This window comes from Budorcas taxicolor, chromosome 17 (assembly GCF_023091745.1).
Source record: "Budorcas taxicolor isolate Tak-1 chromosome 17, Takin1.1, whole genome shotgun sequence".
Lineage (NCBI taxonomy): Eukaryota > Metazoa > Chordata > Mammalia > Artiodactyla > Bovidae > Budorcas > Budorcas taxicolor.
Window position 1 is genome coordinate 14,869,840 of NC_068926.1, and position 19,332 is coordinate 14,889,171.

At 37.2% G+C, this 19,332-nt stretch overlaps 1 protein-coding gene across 1 annotated transcript in view; it reads right to left on the reverse strand.

Moving 5' to 3' along the window:
* Positions 1 to 6,662: 6,662 nt before the first annotated feature.
* GAB1 (GRB2 associated binding protein 1) overlaps positions 6,663 to 19,332 on the reverse strand; it is a 127,659-nt gene continuing 114,989 nt past the window's right edge. Inside the window, exons 8-12 of the mRNA XM_052654615.1 lie at positions 16,742 to 16,831; positions 14,929 to 15,022; positions 13,532 to 13,655; positions 10,309 to 10,431; positions 6,663 to 8,609 (exon numbers count right to left, since the gene is read on the reverse strand). Of these exons, the coding sequence (XP_052510575.1) occupies positions 8,451 to 8,609; positions 10,309 to 10,431; positions 13,532 to 13,655; positions 14,929 to 15,022; positions 16,742 to 16,831 (590 nt within the window). The 3' untranslated portion in view covers positions 6,663 to 8,450. The remainder of the gene's footprint in view (positions 8,610 to 10,308; positions 10,432 to 13,531; positions 13,656 to 14,928; positions 15,023 to 16,741; positions 16,832 to 19,332) is intronic.

Below are 19,332 nucleotides of genomic sequence, written 5' to 3' on the forward strand. Positions count from 1 at the left end.
GGTGTGTATGCCCAGCAGTGGAGAGATCACAACAGACAACACAGAAATACAAAGGATCATAAGAGACTACTATCAGCAGTTGTATGCCAATAAAATGGACAACATGGAAGAAATGGACAAATTCTTAGAAAAGTACAATTTTCCAAAACTGAACCAGGAAGAAATAGAAAATCTTAACAGACCCATCACAAGCACGGAAATTGAAACTGTAATCAGAAATCTTCCAGGAAACAAAAGCCCAGGTCCAGACGGCTTCACAGCTGAATTCTACCAAAAATTTCGAGAAGAGCTAACACCTATCCTACTCAAACTCTTCCAGAAAATTGCAGAGGAAGGTAAACTTCCAAACTCATTCTATGAGGCCACCATCACTCTAATACCAAAACCTGACAAAGATGTCACAAAAAAAGAAAACTACAGGCCAATATCACTGATGAACATAGATGCAAAAATCCTCAACAAAATTCTAGCAATCAGAATCCAACAACACATTAAAAAGATCATACACCATGACCAAGTGGGCTTTATCCCAGGGATGCAAGGATTCTTCAATATCCGCAAATCAATCAATGTAATTCACCACATTAACAAACTGAAAAATAAAAACCATATGATTATCTCAATAGATGCAGAGAAGGCCTTTGACAAAATTCAACATCCATTTATGATTAAAACTCTCCAGAAAGCAGGAATAGAAGGAACATACCTCAACATAATAAAAGCTATATATGACAAACCCACAGCAAACATTATCCTCAATGGTGAAAAATTGAAAGCATTTCCCCTAAAGTCAGGAACAAGACAAGGGTGTCCACTTTCACCGCTACTATTCAACATAGTTCTGGAAGTTTTGGCCACAGCAATCAGAGCAGAAAAAGAAATAAAAGGAATCCAAATTGGAAAAGAAGAAGTAAAACTCTCACTGTTTGCAGATGACATGATCCTCTACATAGAAAACCCTAAAGACTCCACCAGAAAATTACTAGAGCTCATCAATGAATATAGTAAAGTTGCAGGATATAAAATCAACACACAGAAATCCCTTGCATTCCTATACACCAATAATGAGAAAGTAGAAAAAGCAATTAAGGAAACAATTCCATTCACCATTGCAACGAAAAGAATAAAATACTTAGGAATATATCTACCCAAAGAAACTAAAGACCTATATACAGAAAACTATAAAACACTGATGAAAGAAATCAAAGAGGACACTAATAGATGGAGAAATATACCATGTTCATGGATCGGAAGAATCAATATAGTGAAAATGAGTATACTACCCAAAGCAATTTACAAATTCAATGCAATCCCTATCAAGCTACCAGCCATATTTTTCACAGAACTAGAACAAATAATTTCAAGATTTGTATGGAAATACAAAAAACCTCGAATTGCCAAAGCAATCTTGAGAAAGAAGAATGGAACTGGAGGAATCAACTTGCCTGACTTCAGGCTCTACTACAAAGCCACAGTCATCAAAACAGTATGGTACTGGCACAAAGACAGACATATAGATCAATGGAACAAAATAGAAAGCCCAGAGATAAATCCACACACATATGGACACCTTATCTTTGACAAAGGAGGCAAGAATATACAATGGAGTAAAGACAATCTCTTTAACAAGTGGTGCTGGGAAAACTGGTCAACCACTTGTAAAAGAATGAAACTAGATCACTTTCTAACACCACACACAAAAATAAACTCAAAATGGATTAAAGATCTAAATGTAAGACCAGAAACTATAAAACTCCTAGAGGAGAACATAGGCAAAACACTCTCAGACATAAATCACAGCAGGATCCTCTATGATCCACCCCCCAGAATTCTGGAAATAAAAGCAAAAATAAACAAATGGGATCTAATTAAAATTAAAAGCTTCTGCACAACAAAGGAAAATATCAGCAAGGTGAAAAGACAGCCTTCTGAATGGGAGAAAATAATAGCAAATGAAGCAACTGACAAACAACTAATCTCAAAAATATACAAGCAACTTATGCAGCTCAATTCCAGAAAAATAAATGACCCAATCAAAAAATGGGCCAAAGAACTAAATAGACACATCTCCAAAGAAGACATACGGATGGCTAACAAACACATGAAAAGATGCTCAACATCACTCATTATCAGAGAAATGCAAATCAAAACCACAATGAGGTACCACTTCACACCAGTCAGAATGGCTGCGATCCAAAAATCATCAACACTTTAATTTCAGAAAACATTTTTGGAGTAGATTGTCAACATATCCAAATTGTGTTTGTAACTTGCATTTCAAATTAAACCTTAAAATCATTGCTTGCACTCTCTATAAATATGTAGATATCTCAGAATAATGAATTAACAGGGGTCTCCAGAGAAAGAATCTATCTATCTGTCCATCCGTGTATCTATTTAACTACTGAGATAGAACCAATATAATCGATTTGTCTATCTCTCTGTCCATCTCAAGAGATTCTAAGGAACAATTGTGAGGTGGCAAGTTTGAAATTCGTAGGGTAGTAAATCAGCAGGCTGCAAATTCACACAGGATTTCTACGTTACAGTCTTGAGGCAAAAATTCCTTCTTTGGTAGGAAACTTCAGTTTTTGCTTTGAAGGCCTTCAACGAATTGGATGAGGCCCACCCACCCTCTGGAGGGTGATGGGCTTTGCCTAAATTGATTGTAACATTAAACACATCTACACAGCATTTTTGCAGCAACATCTATACCAGTGTTTGAACAAACACATGGGCACCACAGCTTAGTCAAGTTGACACATTAATCATTTGATAGCCTACTTGAGAAAGTAGGCTTTTAAAACATTTATTTGACTTCTTCGTTTTCTGTACCACCACATATGGAGTCCTCCAAATACTCTGGAAATCACACACAAAATCAGAGACACACTGAGCCATGAGTGAATCACCAACACAACCATGATTAGTAGGAATAAATCCTGTCTAATGAATTATAGGAACAAACTTCAGAAACTTAATTTTCTATAGGTGTTTATTAATAAGTAGCTTTGTATAATATTGAAACAGAATCTAAGAGGGGAATGTGACTCACTACTAGAGATAATAAAATGCCTTCTGCTACTGACTCAGTTTTTAAATATGCAATAACATGCATTCACAGAATGGCCAAATTATTCTCCAGCAAACTCTCCCAACAAAACTCTAATTCAAAACATGTACTGGTATCAGAGAAGTAGCTTTTCCCCTCAAAGAAGGTATATGCAAATATCCAGAGATTTCACCATGTACAGGGTGACAGACAGATGGGGAAGAATGATTTCAGAAATGATTTCATCCTCTCAAACTTCCCAAATGATCTAATGATAGTCAGAGTTGCAAAATGCCACAACTTATGGTAATTCTTGGGGTCTAATAAAGCACTGGAGGTGTCTGAAAATGTTCCTAGAAATGGAAAAGTCTATCCTGTTACAATTTTCCAAGGCATGTTGGAAATGTGTTTCCTGACCCAAAGGTTCTTACTTACTAGTTTTTTATTCAAAAAAGTGCTGCTAGCACAGAGTAGATGAAGAAATAAAGGGTATATGCATGGGCAACAGTCTCAGGGGGGTTTTGTATTTATTTAGAGCATGACTGTAACATTTTGGCATGGTTAGTGGGATATTTGGGGTTTCCCTGGTGGCTCAGATGGTAAAGAATCCACATTTCCTGCAATGCAGGAGACCTGAGTTTGATCCCTGGGTTGGAAAGAAGATCCCTGGAGAAGGAAATGGCAACCCATTCCAGTATTCTTGCCTGGAGAATTCCATGGACAGAGGAGCCTGGTGGGCTACAGTCCATGGGGTTGCAAAGAGTTGGACACGACTTAGTGACTAACACTCATTCAGTCAGTGGGATCTTTATTGTAGAAAATGAGTGACCCTCTAAAAGCAGAACTGGGAAGCATAGTTAACAGGAGAATCGTGTTTCTGATTTAGATAAAGATTCTAAGGAAGGGTTGAAAATAGAAATTTACACATCCTTATTGGTTCACAGTCTCAGTATCCAAATTAACTATTTAAGGTCTTGAAACCAAATTGTTTGAAAAGTTTTATTTGGTAGCAGAAATTATCTACAACTGGGTCTTTACAAAAGAAGATGTGCAAGAAGGGAGAAATAAATTTATACATAAGATTCTGCTGTGGAAATTTGGGATGGTTATCAACAATCGATTTAGGTTACAAGAACTCACACAAAGCCATGTCTTTTTAGTAAAGGAAGCAAAAAGCTAGGTTAATCCCTTGATGAAACAGACTATTGAAACTCATAATATACATTATACTGAACCTAAAGAAAGATAAATCTATGGAGGATGAATTATTTCAAGTTGCAGTAATATATAAACATATTTATCAGATTAAAACCAGTCATCTCAAAACCTGACAAGTGATTTTTCATCATCGCAAGTCCATGATGTCTAAAATATTCATTTGCACCATGGCTTTTCATCTCACAGTTGTTTGTATTTTAAATTATGTACAGATTTACATAAAGCAGATGTTATTGTTTTTCTGGAGTATGACCCCCTCTCTCTTGATCCAGTTGGTTTGGTCATGCTATGTCAATCCTGATAAAAAGCTGACTGTTAGCTAACAATGGAGGGTTAAGACCAACTGCAATGACCCAAAGATAGGAATAAAAAGGATTGGCCCACATTGTTGCTTCTAAAATTTTTAAGGCTAATGCATTTTAAAAAAGATAATTCACTTGAAATACTAACACTGATACTTTTGATGGGTCAAATAAAGAGGCACTAAGAGTGTTTGCGAGTATCTCTAAGCATTATGCCTAAGGTATAGTGTATAGGCATAAAATAGTTAATAGCTAAACAAAACATAAAAAATACTGTTTTTGCTAGAGGGGGAATGCAGGCAACTTCCCACTAGTAGAAAAACAAACACTGGGGTTCAATTTCCAGTTTGACTCAATTTATGAATATGAAGATTATAAGCTCCCATGAATTAAATATAAAGAGTTCAGGGGGAATTATGACTTATGACATTAATGTATAAGCATGGCAGTATTTCTGTATCAAATTAGTCTATGATTAAATACAATGCTATATATACATACACACACTCATAGTACCTTTATAGAAGTCTCTAAGATGCTCACAGTATTGATGAAAAATAAAGATCAAAATAGCATGTAGATAAAAACCATTTTTATAGCTTACTGACTGATAGCTCCTGTGGGTTAAGTAGCTTAAATTGTTCAAGTTCAAATTTTGATTTTTTAAAGTGGCATTGCACACTGGTATTCAAACTTTCATAAAATTGTACAGTTTTTCAAAAGACAGACTAGAAGGGAGAGAGCATAAACATGGTAGAAAAAGACTTCTGATTTATAATTCAACTGCTACGTGGTTAACAAGCGGTGTTCAACACATGTCTGGCCAAAACTCAGCTTCTTGTAGGTGATTACGGGTTTTAAGGCGTCTGTTTTCCCAATGGCTTAACGGTAAAGAATCTGCCTTCAATGCAGGAGGCACAAGAGACATGGGTTTGATCCCTGGGTCAGGTAGATCCCCTGGAGAAGGAAATGGCAACCCACTCCAGTATTCTTGCCTGGAAAATTCCATGGACAGAGAAGTCTGGTGGGGTTACAGTCCATGGGGTTGCAAAGAGTCAGACACAACTTGCACATGCTCACATATGTGTATTTACATATATATGTGTATACACACATAGGTATTAAAAATGTTTGATTCAAATTTTGTATTTATAAAAGTGCCTAGTTTAAAAACCTACTAAAAATTCTACCACATACCACACTGGAGTAGTAGTACCACGCTTATGTATAAATTTCTACTACCAGGATAATTTACTTTATGTATAAACTGGGCCTACGACTATAACTATCTCTAGTTAAAGAATCTCCTGTAATGTGTGTTTAAACCCTATTATTTTACTTACTTATATTTGCATGAATCAAAATTCTCTTGATAGTACTCAAATAACAAGGCAAAGAAACTGACTGGCAGCTGAGGCTTCACCAACTATAATCTCAACTTCACATTTGTGTTACTTAGAAATCAATGTTAGATTCTTAGTAATGGACTAAGACAAGCAGACAAATGTGGATTCAAATATGGTTACACTGATTAAATGGACTTTTCAGGCTTTATGTATTGGGCTTATACAAAGTTTACTTAAAAAAGATTCTAGCACTAAAAAATGTTTGGGAGATACTGCTCTATAAGAGACTCTCTTTCCATTTAATTTGTTAATCCAGTGTTCAATGTGAATTACTTTAACAAACTGCCTAGTACATTTCAATTCTTAAATTACTCAGCCAAATGGGAAAATTTCTACAAATTAGTGTTGTGGGACTTCAAAACTGATAACTTGTAAGATATTGAGAAATTCCACTAAAAAATTCATAACTGCCTTAGGCTTTTCTGATAGGTCACATTTAAAACAATATTTCTAACTTTGAATTAGTCACATCTCTATTGTTATGTTCTAAGTCTCAAAATACGTTTATCCTCCACGCCAACACAAGTATCCTCACGCTAAAAACTGTGTTGTGTGTTTTGATCAGCAGCATTTCAATGATTTTTTTTACTATATTTTGTGGTTTCATTATAAAACAACTTGCACACACCAAACTCAAACAATCTTTTTTATTTAAAAACCCACCTCAAAATTCAGTTCTGGGTTTAGTTTCTGTTTAAAAGTAAGCAAACATTTAAAAGCATCAAATGTTATTCGTCTACAATTCATCTTGTTATGAACGTTTTTTTAGTTCCTGGAGGGGACGTAAACCCACTACATAAGTCAGGCACAATACAGTGGCTAAAAGGCCAGAAATCAGGGCACATTTGTGTTCTCAGGCAACAGTTAGAGGTCCGAAGTGGGATAGGGGAACGTGACTCGGCTGTAGGCTCTCCGATCTCTATGCCCCTCCAAAAACTGTTAGTAAGTCTCAAATCAGTACAGAAGAGATTGTATGTAACGTACTTAAAATCCAATCAAACCAACAACTATATCTGCTTTCTAAATTACATTGCAAAGCCAAGACAGATAAATTATAGCCTCACTATATATATTGTGTGGTCTTGATATCCATGTCACAGGACCATGTTATGGGTGAGACAGAATTATATGATACCTCTGGTGGTTTCAGAAATCTAGCTGGAAGAAGTCCATGGCTATAAGAGTTCACATTATAGCAAGGCTCCACTATTTCTTGAATTGGGGCAGTGAATATAAATCACAGTACAAAATTGTTAATTTTTTTTTTTTTACTGGAAAAGCAATAGGTGCTACATATGAGAATCACTTATATAACATCTATTTTAAAAAAACAACGCAGATATAAAACATTAATTGCATAGGGATTTAAATAGGATAAGGCCAAGAAGAATATTAAGTAAAGTTTTTTAAAAAACCATAGAAAGGGCACTATGGTGTCAAAAGACAGAATTTCATTCTTAGAGCAATAAATCTGCAGGACTGTCTAATTAAAAGTCACAGTATGTTGCTATAACTAACAGTGAATATCAACTGTGTCATTAATTCCAAACTGGAAACCAACAACGTTAGAGGATTAACAAGAACACACCGTAAGCTCGTTGCATAAACCTGATCAGTGTATTAGCACATCAGTGCCTGGTACGTACCTGATTAGCTGTATAACCTACACTTTGCAAATAATGTAAATCTTCATACATGGTAACAAGTGGGAGAGCACATCCTCACTGCATGCCATCAGTGATTTATATGCTTACTCGATAGTGTCATTATTTACTCTCTCCAAGGTGTAAGATCCCACCCGGCAGAATCTTCACTCAATGAACCAAAAACACTGTAATTAACAAAATATAACAAGGTTCCACCATTGAAAATGTCCACGAACCAGAGAACTAAGTCCTGATACCAGGATGGACACGATGTTCAGCGCTTTGAAAGGCATTGATTGATGAGTCCAACTCTACTTTGTATTTTAAGCTAACGATTACCCCATGAAGTTTCAGGTAGAATGGCAGACCGCGAATGTACTTCTCATGCCATGTGGTTATCCTGCAGGTGAAAGGGCAATTTCTCAATGGGAAAGTAGCTTAGTTTACTCAGCATCGTTCTTGAGCAAAAACAAGAATTTCCAACAGAATCGTGTTAAGGTCCATTTGGGAATACCCAAACCAACGCTTCCAATGAAAAAGTGCATAAATACAGTAATACTACTAGTGTGTTACCTACAGAACAAATGTTTCTCTGGGAACCAAACAATAGTATTTTCCCGCATTATTTACATGTGATGAATTGTTCCGATACCACAAAGCACCATTTACAGTCTTGACAGCTTGATGAAGCCTAAAAGGTCCTCCGACTCTGACTCTACTTAGTTGAGCATCTACCTAGAGTAGAATGGTCAAGTTATCTCGGGTCAAGCAGGATTCCTCTTTACAGTTCAGTCCTCTTTCGTTCAGACACATTAAAGCAGTCTTTTCATTTCACATTCTTGGCTGGTGTTTCGGACTCTGTGGATTGCCTCCCATCGGTCCAGGCTTCCCGGGTGCTTTTTAGAGCGAGGGTCTTCTGTTGGTCAACCACCACATAGTCCACTCTTTCATCGGCTACACTGCTGCCTGAGCCGCTGCTCTTTTGCTAAAAACCAAAGGAAAAAAATCCCATAAGTTCCTGCAGAAGAAGGAGTGCTTCTGTGTGAACTCCAGTCTTAAAACATGAGCACATACACACTGTGAGTAACTTCTAAAATTCTACTGGTTCACCAAAAAATAACACAAACGACTGCAATTTAATGATACTGTCACTATCCTAACTGTATTCTGCTTTTCCACTAATTTTAGAATTCTTATATTTAAGAATTAGGCACTTCCCTTGTGATCCAGTGGCTAAGACTCTGTGCTCCTAATGCAGGAAAGTGTAAATAAACAGTGTCTGTATAATAAGAATGTGTGTGTGTGTTAGTCGCTATGTCCGACTCTGAGACCCCATGGACTGTAGCCCCCGAGGGTCCCCTGTTCCTGGAATTCTCCGGGTAAGGATACTGGAGTGGGTTGCCATTTCCTCCTCCATGATATCATAAGAATACAACTAATAATAACATCTAATTTGTGAGTAGAACAACACCAACAAAAAACTTAAAACTTTTGGACAAAGTCAGTAAGGGAGTAATTTAAGTAAACTTCAGAGTACATCATGAGAAATGCTGGACTGGAAGAAACACAAGCTGGAATCAAGATTGCCGGAAGAAATATCAATCACCTCAGATATGCAGATGATACCACCCTTATGGCAGAAAGTGAAGAGGAACTAAAAAGCCTCTTGATGAAAGTAAAAGAGGAGAGTGAAAAAGTTGGCTTAAAGCTCAACATTCAGAAAACGAAGATCATGGCATCCAGTCCCATCACTCCGTGGGAAATAGATGGGGGAACAGTGGGAACAGTGTCAGACTTTATTTTTTGGGCTCCAAAATCACTGCAGATGGTGATTGCAGCCATGAAATTAAAAGATGCTTACTCCTTGGAAGAAACGTTATGACCAACATAGCATATTCAAAAGCAGAGACATTACTTTGCCGACTGAGGTCCATCTAGTCAAGGCTATGGTTTTTCCTGTGGTCATGTATGGATGTGAGAGTTGGACTGTGAAGAAGGCAGAGCACCAAAGAATTGATGCTTTTGACCTGTTGTGTTGGAGAAGACTCCTGAGAGTCCCTTGGACTGCAAGGAGATCCAACCAGTCCTTTCTGAAGGAGATCAGCCCTGGGATTTCTTTGGAAGGAATGATGCTAAAGCTGAAATTCCAGTACTTTGGCCACCTGATGCAAAGAACTGACTTATCTGAAAAGACTCTGATGCTGGGAAGGATTGGGGGCAGGAGGAGAAGGGGATGACAGAGGATGAGATGGCTGGATGGCATCACGGACTCGATGGACGCGAGTCTGAGTGAACTCCGGGAGTTGGTGATAGACAGGGAGGCCTGGCGTGCTGCGATTCATGGGCTCGCAAAGAGTTGGACACGACTGAGCGACTGAACTGAACTGAACTAAACTGAACTGAACACTGGAAATAGAGTGAAGACCATGATTAACTGTGGAACTTCAGAATTTTCTAAGCAAACATTTTAATGATAATCCCTAAAACAGTATAAAATATATAACTTCCATGCCATTAGACATGAAAAAATAAATTAATCTGCATAACTGTTGTTTGTGATTTATCAAAAGGCATTAAGTAATAGACTTTTCTAAACTTATTAAACATACTAACAGAGTTCCCTCGTGACAGATCTTCAGGTTTCATTTGTGATAAGTACATTTATAGAAAGAGGTTTTACTTACCTTACGTGGTGGTGTGGATTTCCCAGAATCTAAATCTAGATCTAGGTATTCCACTTGTTTGTCTCCCTTGGGCTTGATCATTGGGCTGTTTCCTCCATCAAGACTATTACTGCCAAAAAGATTCTGAAAGTACAACACGGTAAAATGAACGGTCAAACATTCATGAGACATACTGTTCTTTACCTTCTCTGCCATCTTTATAAGCCTAAATATTAATTTTAGGAGAATATAGCTTGAAGGAATATCTCCATAGAAAATAGTATTTTAGGATGGGGAAAGATAAGTAATATTTTAAAAACTGATTAAAACATAGCTTGGGGACGTCCCTGGTGGTCCGGTGGTTGGGAGTCTGCCTGCCAATGCAGGGGACGTGGGTTCAATCCCTGGTCTGGGAGGATTCCAAATGCCCTGGGGCAATTAAGCCGGGGTGTTGCAACTACTGAGCCCTGCATACCTCAGCTACTGAAGCCCATGCTGCACAAGAGAAGCCACCACGATGAGAAGGCCCATGCACTGCAACTGGAGAGCCCACATGCAGAGCGAGGGCCCAGTGCAGCCAAACATAAATAAACTGTAAAAACAGCAACCCAAAATAAAATTTAAAAAAGCTTAGGTAAGCGAGCTAAAAATAGTCTGAAGAGTAAAACTTGGTTCCGACCAAGACTGGGCCGTCAAGCTATAGTTAGTTGGAATATCTATCTCAGTGCTATCTGAACTCAATTACACTCTTTAACTATAGGATCCTTACCATCCACGTTTTCTGATTAATTTTTTTTGTTTGTTTTTAGGGATTGACCAAGATGGCGGGAAGGACCTGAGCTCACACTTAAAGTTCTACATTTAAAGGCTTTCAGGCTAAACTATGGTAACTAAAGGCTATGAATACTGACTCTATCGGCAAAGACTGTTTTCCAGCCATCTGGAGTTTTTACCACTTGTTTCTGTCTTCTCTTGGCCACATCTTTCTGTCCCTAACAGGGGCTGTACTAGAAGGACTACTGTCTAAGAAAAGAAAAAGAAAAAAGGAAGAGAGAGGAAGCAGTAAAGAACAAAAACAAAAAAGCCTGAGGCAGAAAAGTGAAAAGAAATAGGTTATTAGGAACATGACGATCAATGCTAAATAAAAAGGAAAGGATGATGTGAATTAATATCCCTGCATACACCCTCTACTCTGATTATGACAGTCTTCAAACATGCTCCAATAAATGATTCGTTCCCAGGCCTTGCTGCTTTTAACCTTAACTAAGAAGGTTCCTGACTTCTCCTAGGTGACGCGATATGCTTACTAGGGGCTTTCACCTTGTACCCTCTACCACCACAGACACTATTGTTCACACATTAGCTCATACTTTTGAAGAAAACCATAATGATGTAATCGACTTGACAATTTTATACTTGTTTGAATGAACAACACAACTGGAAAGCTGCATAAATCTGCTTCTGTTGCTTCTTTCATACGGCTACTCCATTTCTTTTGGGTTAAACAGAGTAAAACGTGATTTAGGCAAAGGATGATTGCTAGGAAAACACGGAGTTTATTCACTCACTTGTAAATGGAGCTGCTGACAGCCTGTGTGAAACATTTTTATGAATCAGGAAAAGGTGCTCCTTTCTGGGGCAACAAAGTTCTGCCCCAGGACCCGCAGCCTAGGGAGCAGGACATGGTCTGGGCTGCATGTACTCAAGTGCAGCGTGTGTGCGGTTTGCTGTATACACCACATACTGCGCACGGCAGGTGTATGCAGTAGGCAATCTGCATTACTGAATGTGATGGACCTATTTGTAGGAGTAGGTTTTTAAACCAAATTGATCAACTACTGCCAATAAAACATTAAAAAAGCAGACAGTAACACACAAGGCATAAAAAATACAAGCAAATATTACTGCTCCATTAGTATAAATAGCTATTCTTCCCCCCAACCCTGCCTTTATCTGATTCATGAAAGACTGAAATCTTTTTCACTAAATGACTCCGTATCTCACGCTCATATAAAAAACCAAGCTGGACTGCGTGTGGGAGTATGTGAAATTTTGTATTCAAATGCAATGAGAGCTCATACCTGGAATTTCCCTAACTGAAAATATACAGAATTATTCACAGCACTGCAGGCTATGAACAGAACCCTTGAGTTCATGTGATGTACACGTTTAATCTAAGTAAGTTGTTCCTAAAGTGAATTTCTTAGGATTGCTAGTTCAATTGTGCTCTGTCTAATGATTAATAGAACTGGCATTTTTTTCATCCTGAAGTACTGTTAAAATCTATGTCTCGACAAAAAAGTCTGTTTGCTCCCTATCTAATCTCAACTGGGAACAGCCTGTGTCTGCCTTCTAGTTTTTAACACAGTGTTTTCCCAAAAGAGTTAGAAAAACCCTAAGATTCTAGGAGTTATTATGAGGTGTTCTGTGAATTAAAAGAAAAAAAAAATAGTTGGGACTTCCCTGGTGATCCAGTGGCTAAGACTTTGCACTTCCACCGCAGGGAGCAAGCGTTTGGTTCCTTAGTCAGGGAACTAAGATCCCGCATGCCATGTGTCACGGCCAAAAAAAGAGAAAAAATAGTAGTGCTTTGTTTTTCTAAAATTCTTGAAAAAAATACATACAAGTATTAAACATATTCTTGTTACTGTTACAAATAATATATATGTCATTAGTAATGAGGTACCATAACTTGAATTTCAGGTGCTTAATTAAGTGAATTTCGTAACTTAATTTTCAACCCTTAAGGAACATGAAGGGTTCATTTCATGAATGCTCGATTTTAGATCTTTGTGAATACACAAAGCATCCTGAGCACCCTGATTTGAGTCTGGAGAAATGCATTATAAAATGCTTCCAGTATAACGCATTTTCTTGAATGGTTTCAAACATCAAGTACATATGAAAAGAAATATAACTGGAAAATTTTTTATCATCTTTATCTAACTTATATCTACTTTATAGATATAGTATTACCCTCTGACCCGATACTGGTTTTAGACTTTATGATCTGTTTTTCAAAAGCATTTTAAAAACTCTCCTTAACTTCTTATTCAAACTCCTCACTCTCCAGTATGGAATTAATTAAAATACATACAGAGCAAAAGAAAAAAAAAAGTCCTTTTTCCTGGAGTAAATAAAGAAAGGTGGATGGGTAACGTGTATGAACTGGAAGAAAGGTTGAGCGCGAACGACTCAGAAGGGCTGCTGAGGAAGAGATATGTTAAGAGAAGATGCTACTTACGGAGTCTTCACTGGATAGGTTGGGGTTCATGGGAACATAATTCTCTTCACTGTCGTGTGAGTCGCTGCTTGAAGTTGTGCTGTGCACAGAATCCGGCCGGGGAGACAGGGGGAACCTGGAGGAGCTGAGGGCAGAGAGGGTAGTCACAAACACACAGCCTGACCCAAGTTTCTCAGCTCGCTTCCACAGCAAGAATAAGAGAGAGGGCATATTCTTCCCAGAAGTACTGAAGCTTGTAATCATTTACTATACATATTTACTATAGTACACTTTATTGCAGACATTCAAACACATATCTAGTATTTATAGCTATTTGTAAACAGATATTTAAAGAGAAACTTATACAGATATTAAAAAAAAAACTTTGAAAGGTTACTTTCCATTTATAGTTATTACAAAATATTGGCTATATTCTGCATGTTGTACAACACATTCTTGAGCCTATGTTACACCCAGTAGTTTGAACCTCCTACTTGCCTTTCCCTACTGCAATCCCCCACCCTGTGTGGTAACCACTGGTTTATTCTCTACATCTGCAAGTCTGCTTCTGTCAAGGGATGCTGTGCTTGCTAGGTTGGTTCAGCCATGTCCCACTCTTTGCGACCCTCTGGACTGTGGCCCACCAGGCTTCTCTGTCCATGGGATTCTCTAGGGCAAGAATACTGGAGTGGGTTGCCATGCCCTCCTTCAAGGGATCTTCCCAACTCAGGGATTGAACTCACATCTCCCCATAAAGGGATGTTTCTGGGCATTTAATAGCCTTGTGCAGAGCGGGAAAAAAAAAAAAAAAGAAAGAAAAAAAAGTATTGCTAGTGATATGGGGGATAAATAGAAAGTCACAGCTTTAAAAAGGAAGATTTAAGAATTCTTATTTGTAAAAAAAACTTGTTCATATGTATAAAATATGAACACATCAACACAGGTTTGTAACTGTGTACATTCTTTTTATTTCCACATATATATTTAAATGAATCTTTATTAAATAATTCTCACAAGAAACTACCATAGTTTCCAGATCAGTAGTTCTCAGAAATTTCTAGCCTCATGAACCTTTCACATTCTTAAAAAATTATTGAGAGCCCCAAGGAACTTTTGTTCATAGGGTGATATCTATTGACATTCACCATATTACAAATAATGGAAAAAAAATTAAACACAAGCATACACAAAGGCATGCTCTCTTAGCTGCCACAATGGTATCAGCCAGTATTAGCCACCTCTGGAAAACTTCAGTGTACAAGCATGAGAGGAGAGTGGAGAAGCAAATGACATCTAGTTTTGACTTCACAGAAACCCAAAAGGGGAGGGGTTCCCCAGACCATCCTCTGGGAACCACTGTTTTAGGTACTTTCCATTACAAAGAACAATTGAGCTATGTATTTTATACAAAGACTTACTCTCGAGCAAAACTCCTAGTGATGGGAGATCTAACTGGGGCTTGTAATTCTTCCCATTCTGGCAAAGGTTTTATTTCTAAAGGTGCTGGCTTGACTGAAACAAGAGAGAGAAAAAGAGATTTTAGTACATAGAAATTTGGAAAACATGACCTTCTTTCTACACCTCTACTATAGCCAGAGTACACCTAGGACTGGCTAGTTTTCACATGAAAAGAAGTTCACAGATATTATGTGATTTCTCCAAGGTTACATAGCTAAAAAAATTAGCGACAAAGGCTAAATTAGATAATTTCCTGACTGTTTACTGAAAGTCTAAATAAAGCTCTATTATTACATGTTGCTTCTTAATTGAAGTACATATTTTATGACTATAAACTTAATGAGAAGAAGAAAGAGTAATGTGGCACAATTCCTTCAGAGTTATTTGATTTATAATTTTCATTATTTCCTTATTTTATTTTTTCTACTAATGTTATATCGTCAAACACAGAGGTTTAATTTTCTACGTAAAAATGTTCCTCATTATCCACACTGAAGCATGAGCTGTGCAACTTTACATACAAAATGATGTTTCGAAAGCAATAAACCTAACACTTTGCTAAAACCAAAAACTTAAAAGGAATCAATGATTAAAGTTTTGAAATTAATTCGGGTCCAGTCTGGAACCAAATAGAACAAAACAATAATTACATCTTTATACTCAAACTCAGATCTGAGAAAGGTCATAAAATTAACTACCTCAAATGTTTAGCTTCTTTTAACCAACAATGTCCTCTATTAAATTAAGTAAAAATAAATGCTAATATTCTTATTAGCTTTATTTGTAAGAGGTCTTCACTAACTTACCCCATTATTGCAATCAATTACTGCAAGAATTAACTACTCTGCTAGTATATACCACAGAGCTCTTTGCCCTCAAAGTAAGACTCAGATTCCAGGAATACAGAAAATGTGCAAAAGAACTACAACAATATTAGCTGTTAATATTCACTATAATTTAGGAGACTATTTAAACATGTTAGGTAAACATTTTATAGTTACATTTCATCCTACCACTCTAAAGAGAAAAATTTTCATTTTTTCCTTGGTATCCCTCTTCCAGTCTTTGTCCATATGTATGTACTTTGAAACACCAAGTTATAATTACCTTCAAACTATAAAATAGGTAGCCATTGTAAAGGATTATGTAGATTCAATGAGGCTTATGCCAAAGTATTCTTGTCAACTCAAACACAAAAAAAATTCCATGTGTTTTTCTGAAGGCTACACTGATTTCAGTTCGAGTTAAAATAATTTTGTTCACCTATACTCTTAAGATGGACATGTACAGAATATTGTGCTTACTGAAAGCATTTAACTCTGATGTGTCACTTTTTTAAAGCCCAAAGACAAATAGCAGTTTAGCTGTCAAATTCTAAGTAATGGCATAAAATAGTGAATCAATGGAAATGATTATAATGTCTCAGAACAGAATGTATACATTATACATAAATACAGGAGATGGTTGGAACTCACAAGCAGTTCACAAGCTTAAAGAAACCACTGTATTGATGTCTAAAAGGTTAAAAGAATAATGTGAAAGGACAAGACTGAACATCATACATGATCAAATATTTAACATGCTGCTGTTAATGGCATAACAAATAGACTCATTGTATATTATGGGAAGCATTCACTTTAGAAAGTATATGCTGGTAAGTTTTATTTCCAACAGCAATAGAATTTAAGACTCTTCTTTACTTTTAAAGGAAAAAAAAAAAAATCACAGAATAATCCCAACACCCCATCCAGCATGCGGTGCTAAAGTACATACCCTTTCTTCTTGTAGCAAAGTCACCTATGGTTTGTGAATCAGTTCGCTCTAAACCATGGGGTTTGGGTCTTAAAATTTTAGGACTTTGACCTAATTGGTAAAAAGAAGACTCTCTTAATATAATGTTATTTTTTTAATTGGAAAAAAAAAATGGATTCTGTTAAAAACCAACAGAGCCCTGAGCAGAAACATTACATCTCAAAAGCATCAACATAGCTTGTTTGTGCAGACTATTTCAGTCCTACTGCATATCATTCATGCTTTAAACCACAGGAACCAGAAAGCTGCATGCAACAATGTCATAAGCAAACTGGAAAAGACGGTAGGGTTTTAGTGACATAACCACCTGGTTAGTTGTTATCTTTATTTGGAGGAATGGAGGAAAAATATGTGCCATGTTAGTTTTTCTTCTAACATGTCTTAGAAAACTGGATTGAAGAAAAAAAATGATAAAACCCTACAGTGAGGCAGCAGGTACATCTTTTCTTTGAAGTCTGGTGTCTCATATGAAAGTACCAAGGCCTACTTTCTTAATTTGATGGAGGTGTTCTAAAAACCTTAAGCTGACTACTCCTTCATCTCCTGAAAGCACTCTTCTAGAAAAGCAACGCTACAATGTCTGCAAATCCAAAGTCAAAGCCAAGACCAGTGTTCATTTCCCCTGGATACTCAGTGGCTCCCTGCGATGCCGTCTTATATAAGGATTAGATGTCTAGATTCCGGAACCGCTGATTACCTGATTTAATGTGAGAATTTTGTTTTGTTTTTTGGTCATGCACCATGCAGCCTGCAGTTCCCCAACCAGGGACTGGATCTATGCCCTTGGTGGCGAGGACACAGAGGCCTAACCACTGGATCACCAGCGAATTCCCAAGTTTTAATGTAAGAATTGGCGAGCATAAATTCAGTCGCTATCTCCCTGACCCCCGGCCTGCCTCCCCCCTCATAATCTCCGCCATGTACAAGTACTGCTGAAAAGCCTCGTGAAAAGTACAGGTTTACCATCCAGCAAGTGGGCTCATACTTCTTCCCACTGAAAGCCTGGAGATGCTGGGATAGCAATGTCATTTCAATCAGGAATTTAAACTACTTTATTCTCAATGACACCAAATTCTCTTTTTTTCTTGGCATTTACAAAACTGAGCTGACACCTATTATATTAGATGGCAAAATTAGTTTGCTGATTCAACACTGATAGCTAGCACCTCACTGACCGAAATCTACAAATTTTTGAAAATATGATTTTCTAGCTTATAAAACAGGAAAATTCCCTAATTCACAGGTACTCTCAAAGGTACTCTTTAGTTGTCTTCATAGAAGAATACTTTATTAAGTGAATTTTTTTTTTACAGAGCATTTATAGAATTTACGTGTATTTTCTACTCCATGCAACAATTCAGGTTGATTTTAGGATAAATGTCTAAAGGTGAAAATGTCCTGAATTTAACCTAGTCACTTAGGCATTTTGGTAGCTTCATTTCTTTGTATTTTTATTGCCTGGCTCAATTAGACATTTCCATTCCAGACAGAAATTAAAGTGTTAGTCTCTCAGTCATCTTCCACTCTTTGTGACCTCATAGACTCTGGCCCACCAGGCTCCTCTGTCCATGGGATTTTCCAGGCAAGAATACTGGAGTGGGTTGCCATTCCCTTCTCCAGGGGATCTTCCTGACCCAGGGATTAAACCCTCATCTCCTGCATTGGCAGGCAGACTGAAATGAAAATGAAAGTGATACTCAAGTGATGGCTCAATATGATTGGGTTGGCCAAAAGGTTCATTTAGGTTATGAACCTTTTGGTCAACCCAATATTTATGAGGAGAGAAAGGAGAAAAATCCAAAGTATATGTACTCTCCTCTACAGCCTGGAGGCAAACATTTATTTGAACGTTTCTCTGATTACTTAAGAAAAGTAAAAATAAAGAGTAAGAAATAAGAATACTAAAGTAAAGGCAAAAGAATGAACCAACTTTGAGGATACACTATTCTCAAATTCTGAGGGTTAATAATAACTCATCTGAGCCTCAGCCTTTAAATCCAAGGCAATTAGAAGTGGGCTTCAGCTAGATTAGTTTTGAACAAAGAAAGTGACATGACACATTTTGTTTAGCAAACAGTACTGACTACTGGTGAAATCCCCATTGCACTGTAACCCTTACAGATTAGAACAATCTCCTCCAGGACTGTGAATCTCTGGATCATGTGACAGGCTCCCTCACTGGTAATACAGTTTGGTAAATAAATCTTAACCTCTGATTCAGATCTACTCCAGGATCCTCCTTATTTGCATATTGACAAAGCCACCCCCACATGGAGGTTCTGTAGGCTTTCACATTACATGTTCAAAAATGGAATTTAGCTTCTCCAACCCACCATGCATCTGCTTTGCTTCCTCTCTCTTCACTTGCTGAGGCAGATCTCTTAGGAGTTACTACAGATTTCACTTCCTCTCTTATCTCCCTATATCAATTTTAATTTCTATTTATAATGACAATAGTTGGTTTTCATTCAGCCAAGAAAATGACAAAATCTGAAGTGTGAAGCTCTTCCTTCCATTTTTAATGTGCACTTTATTTACTTACCTGGTTTGTT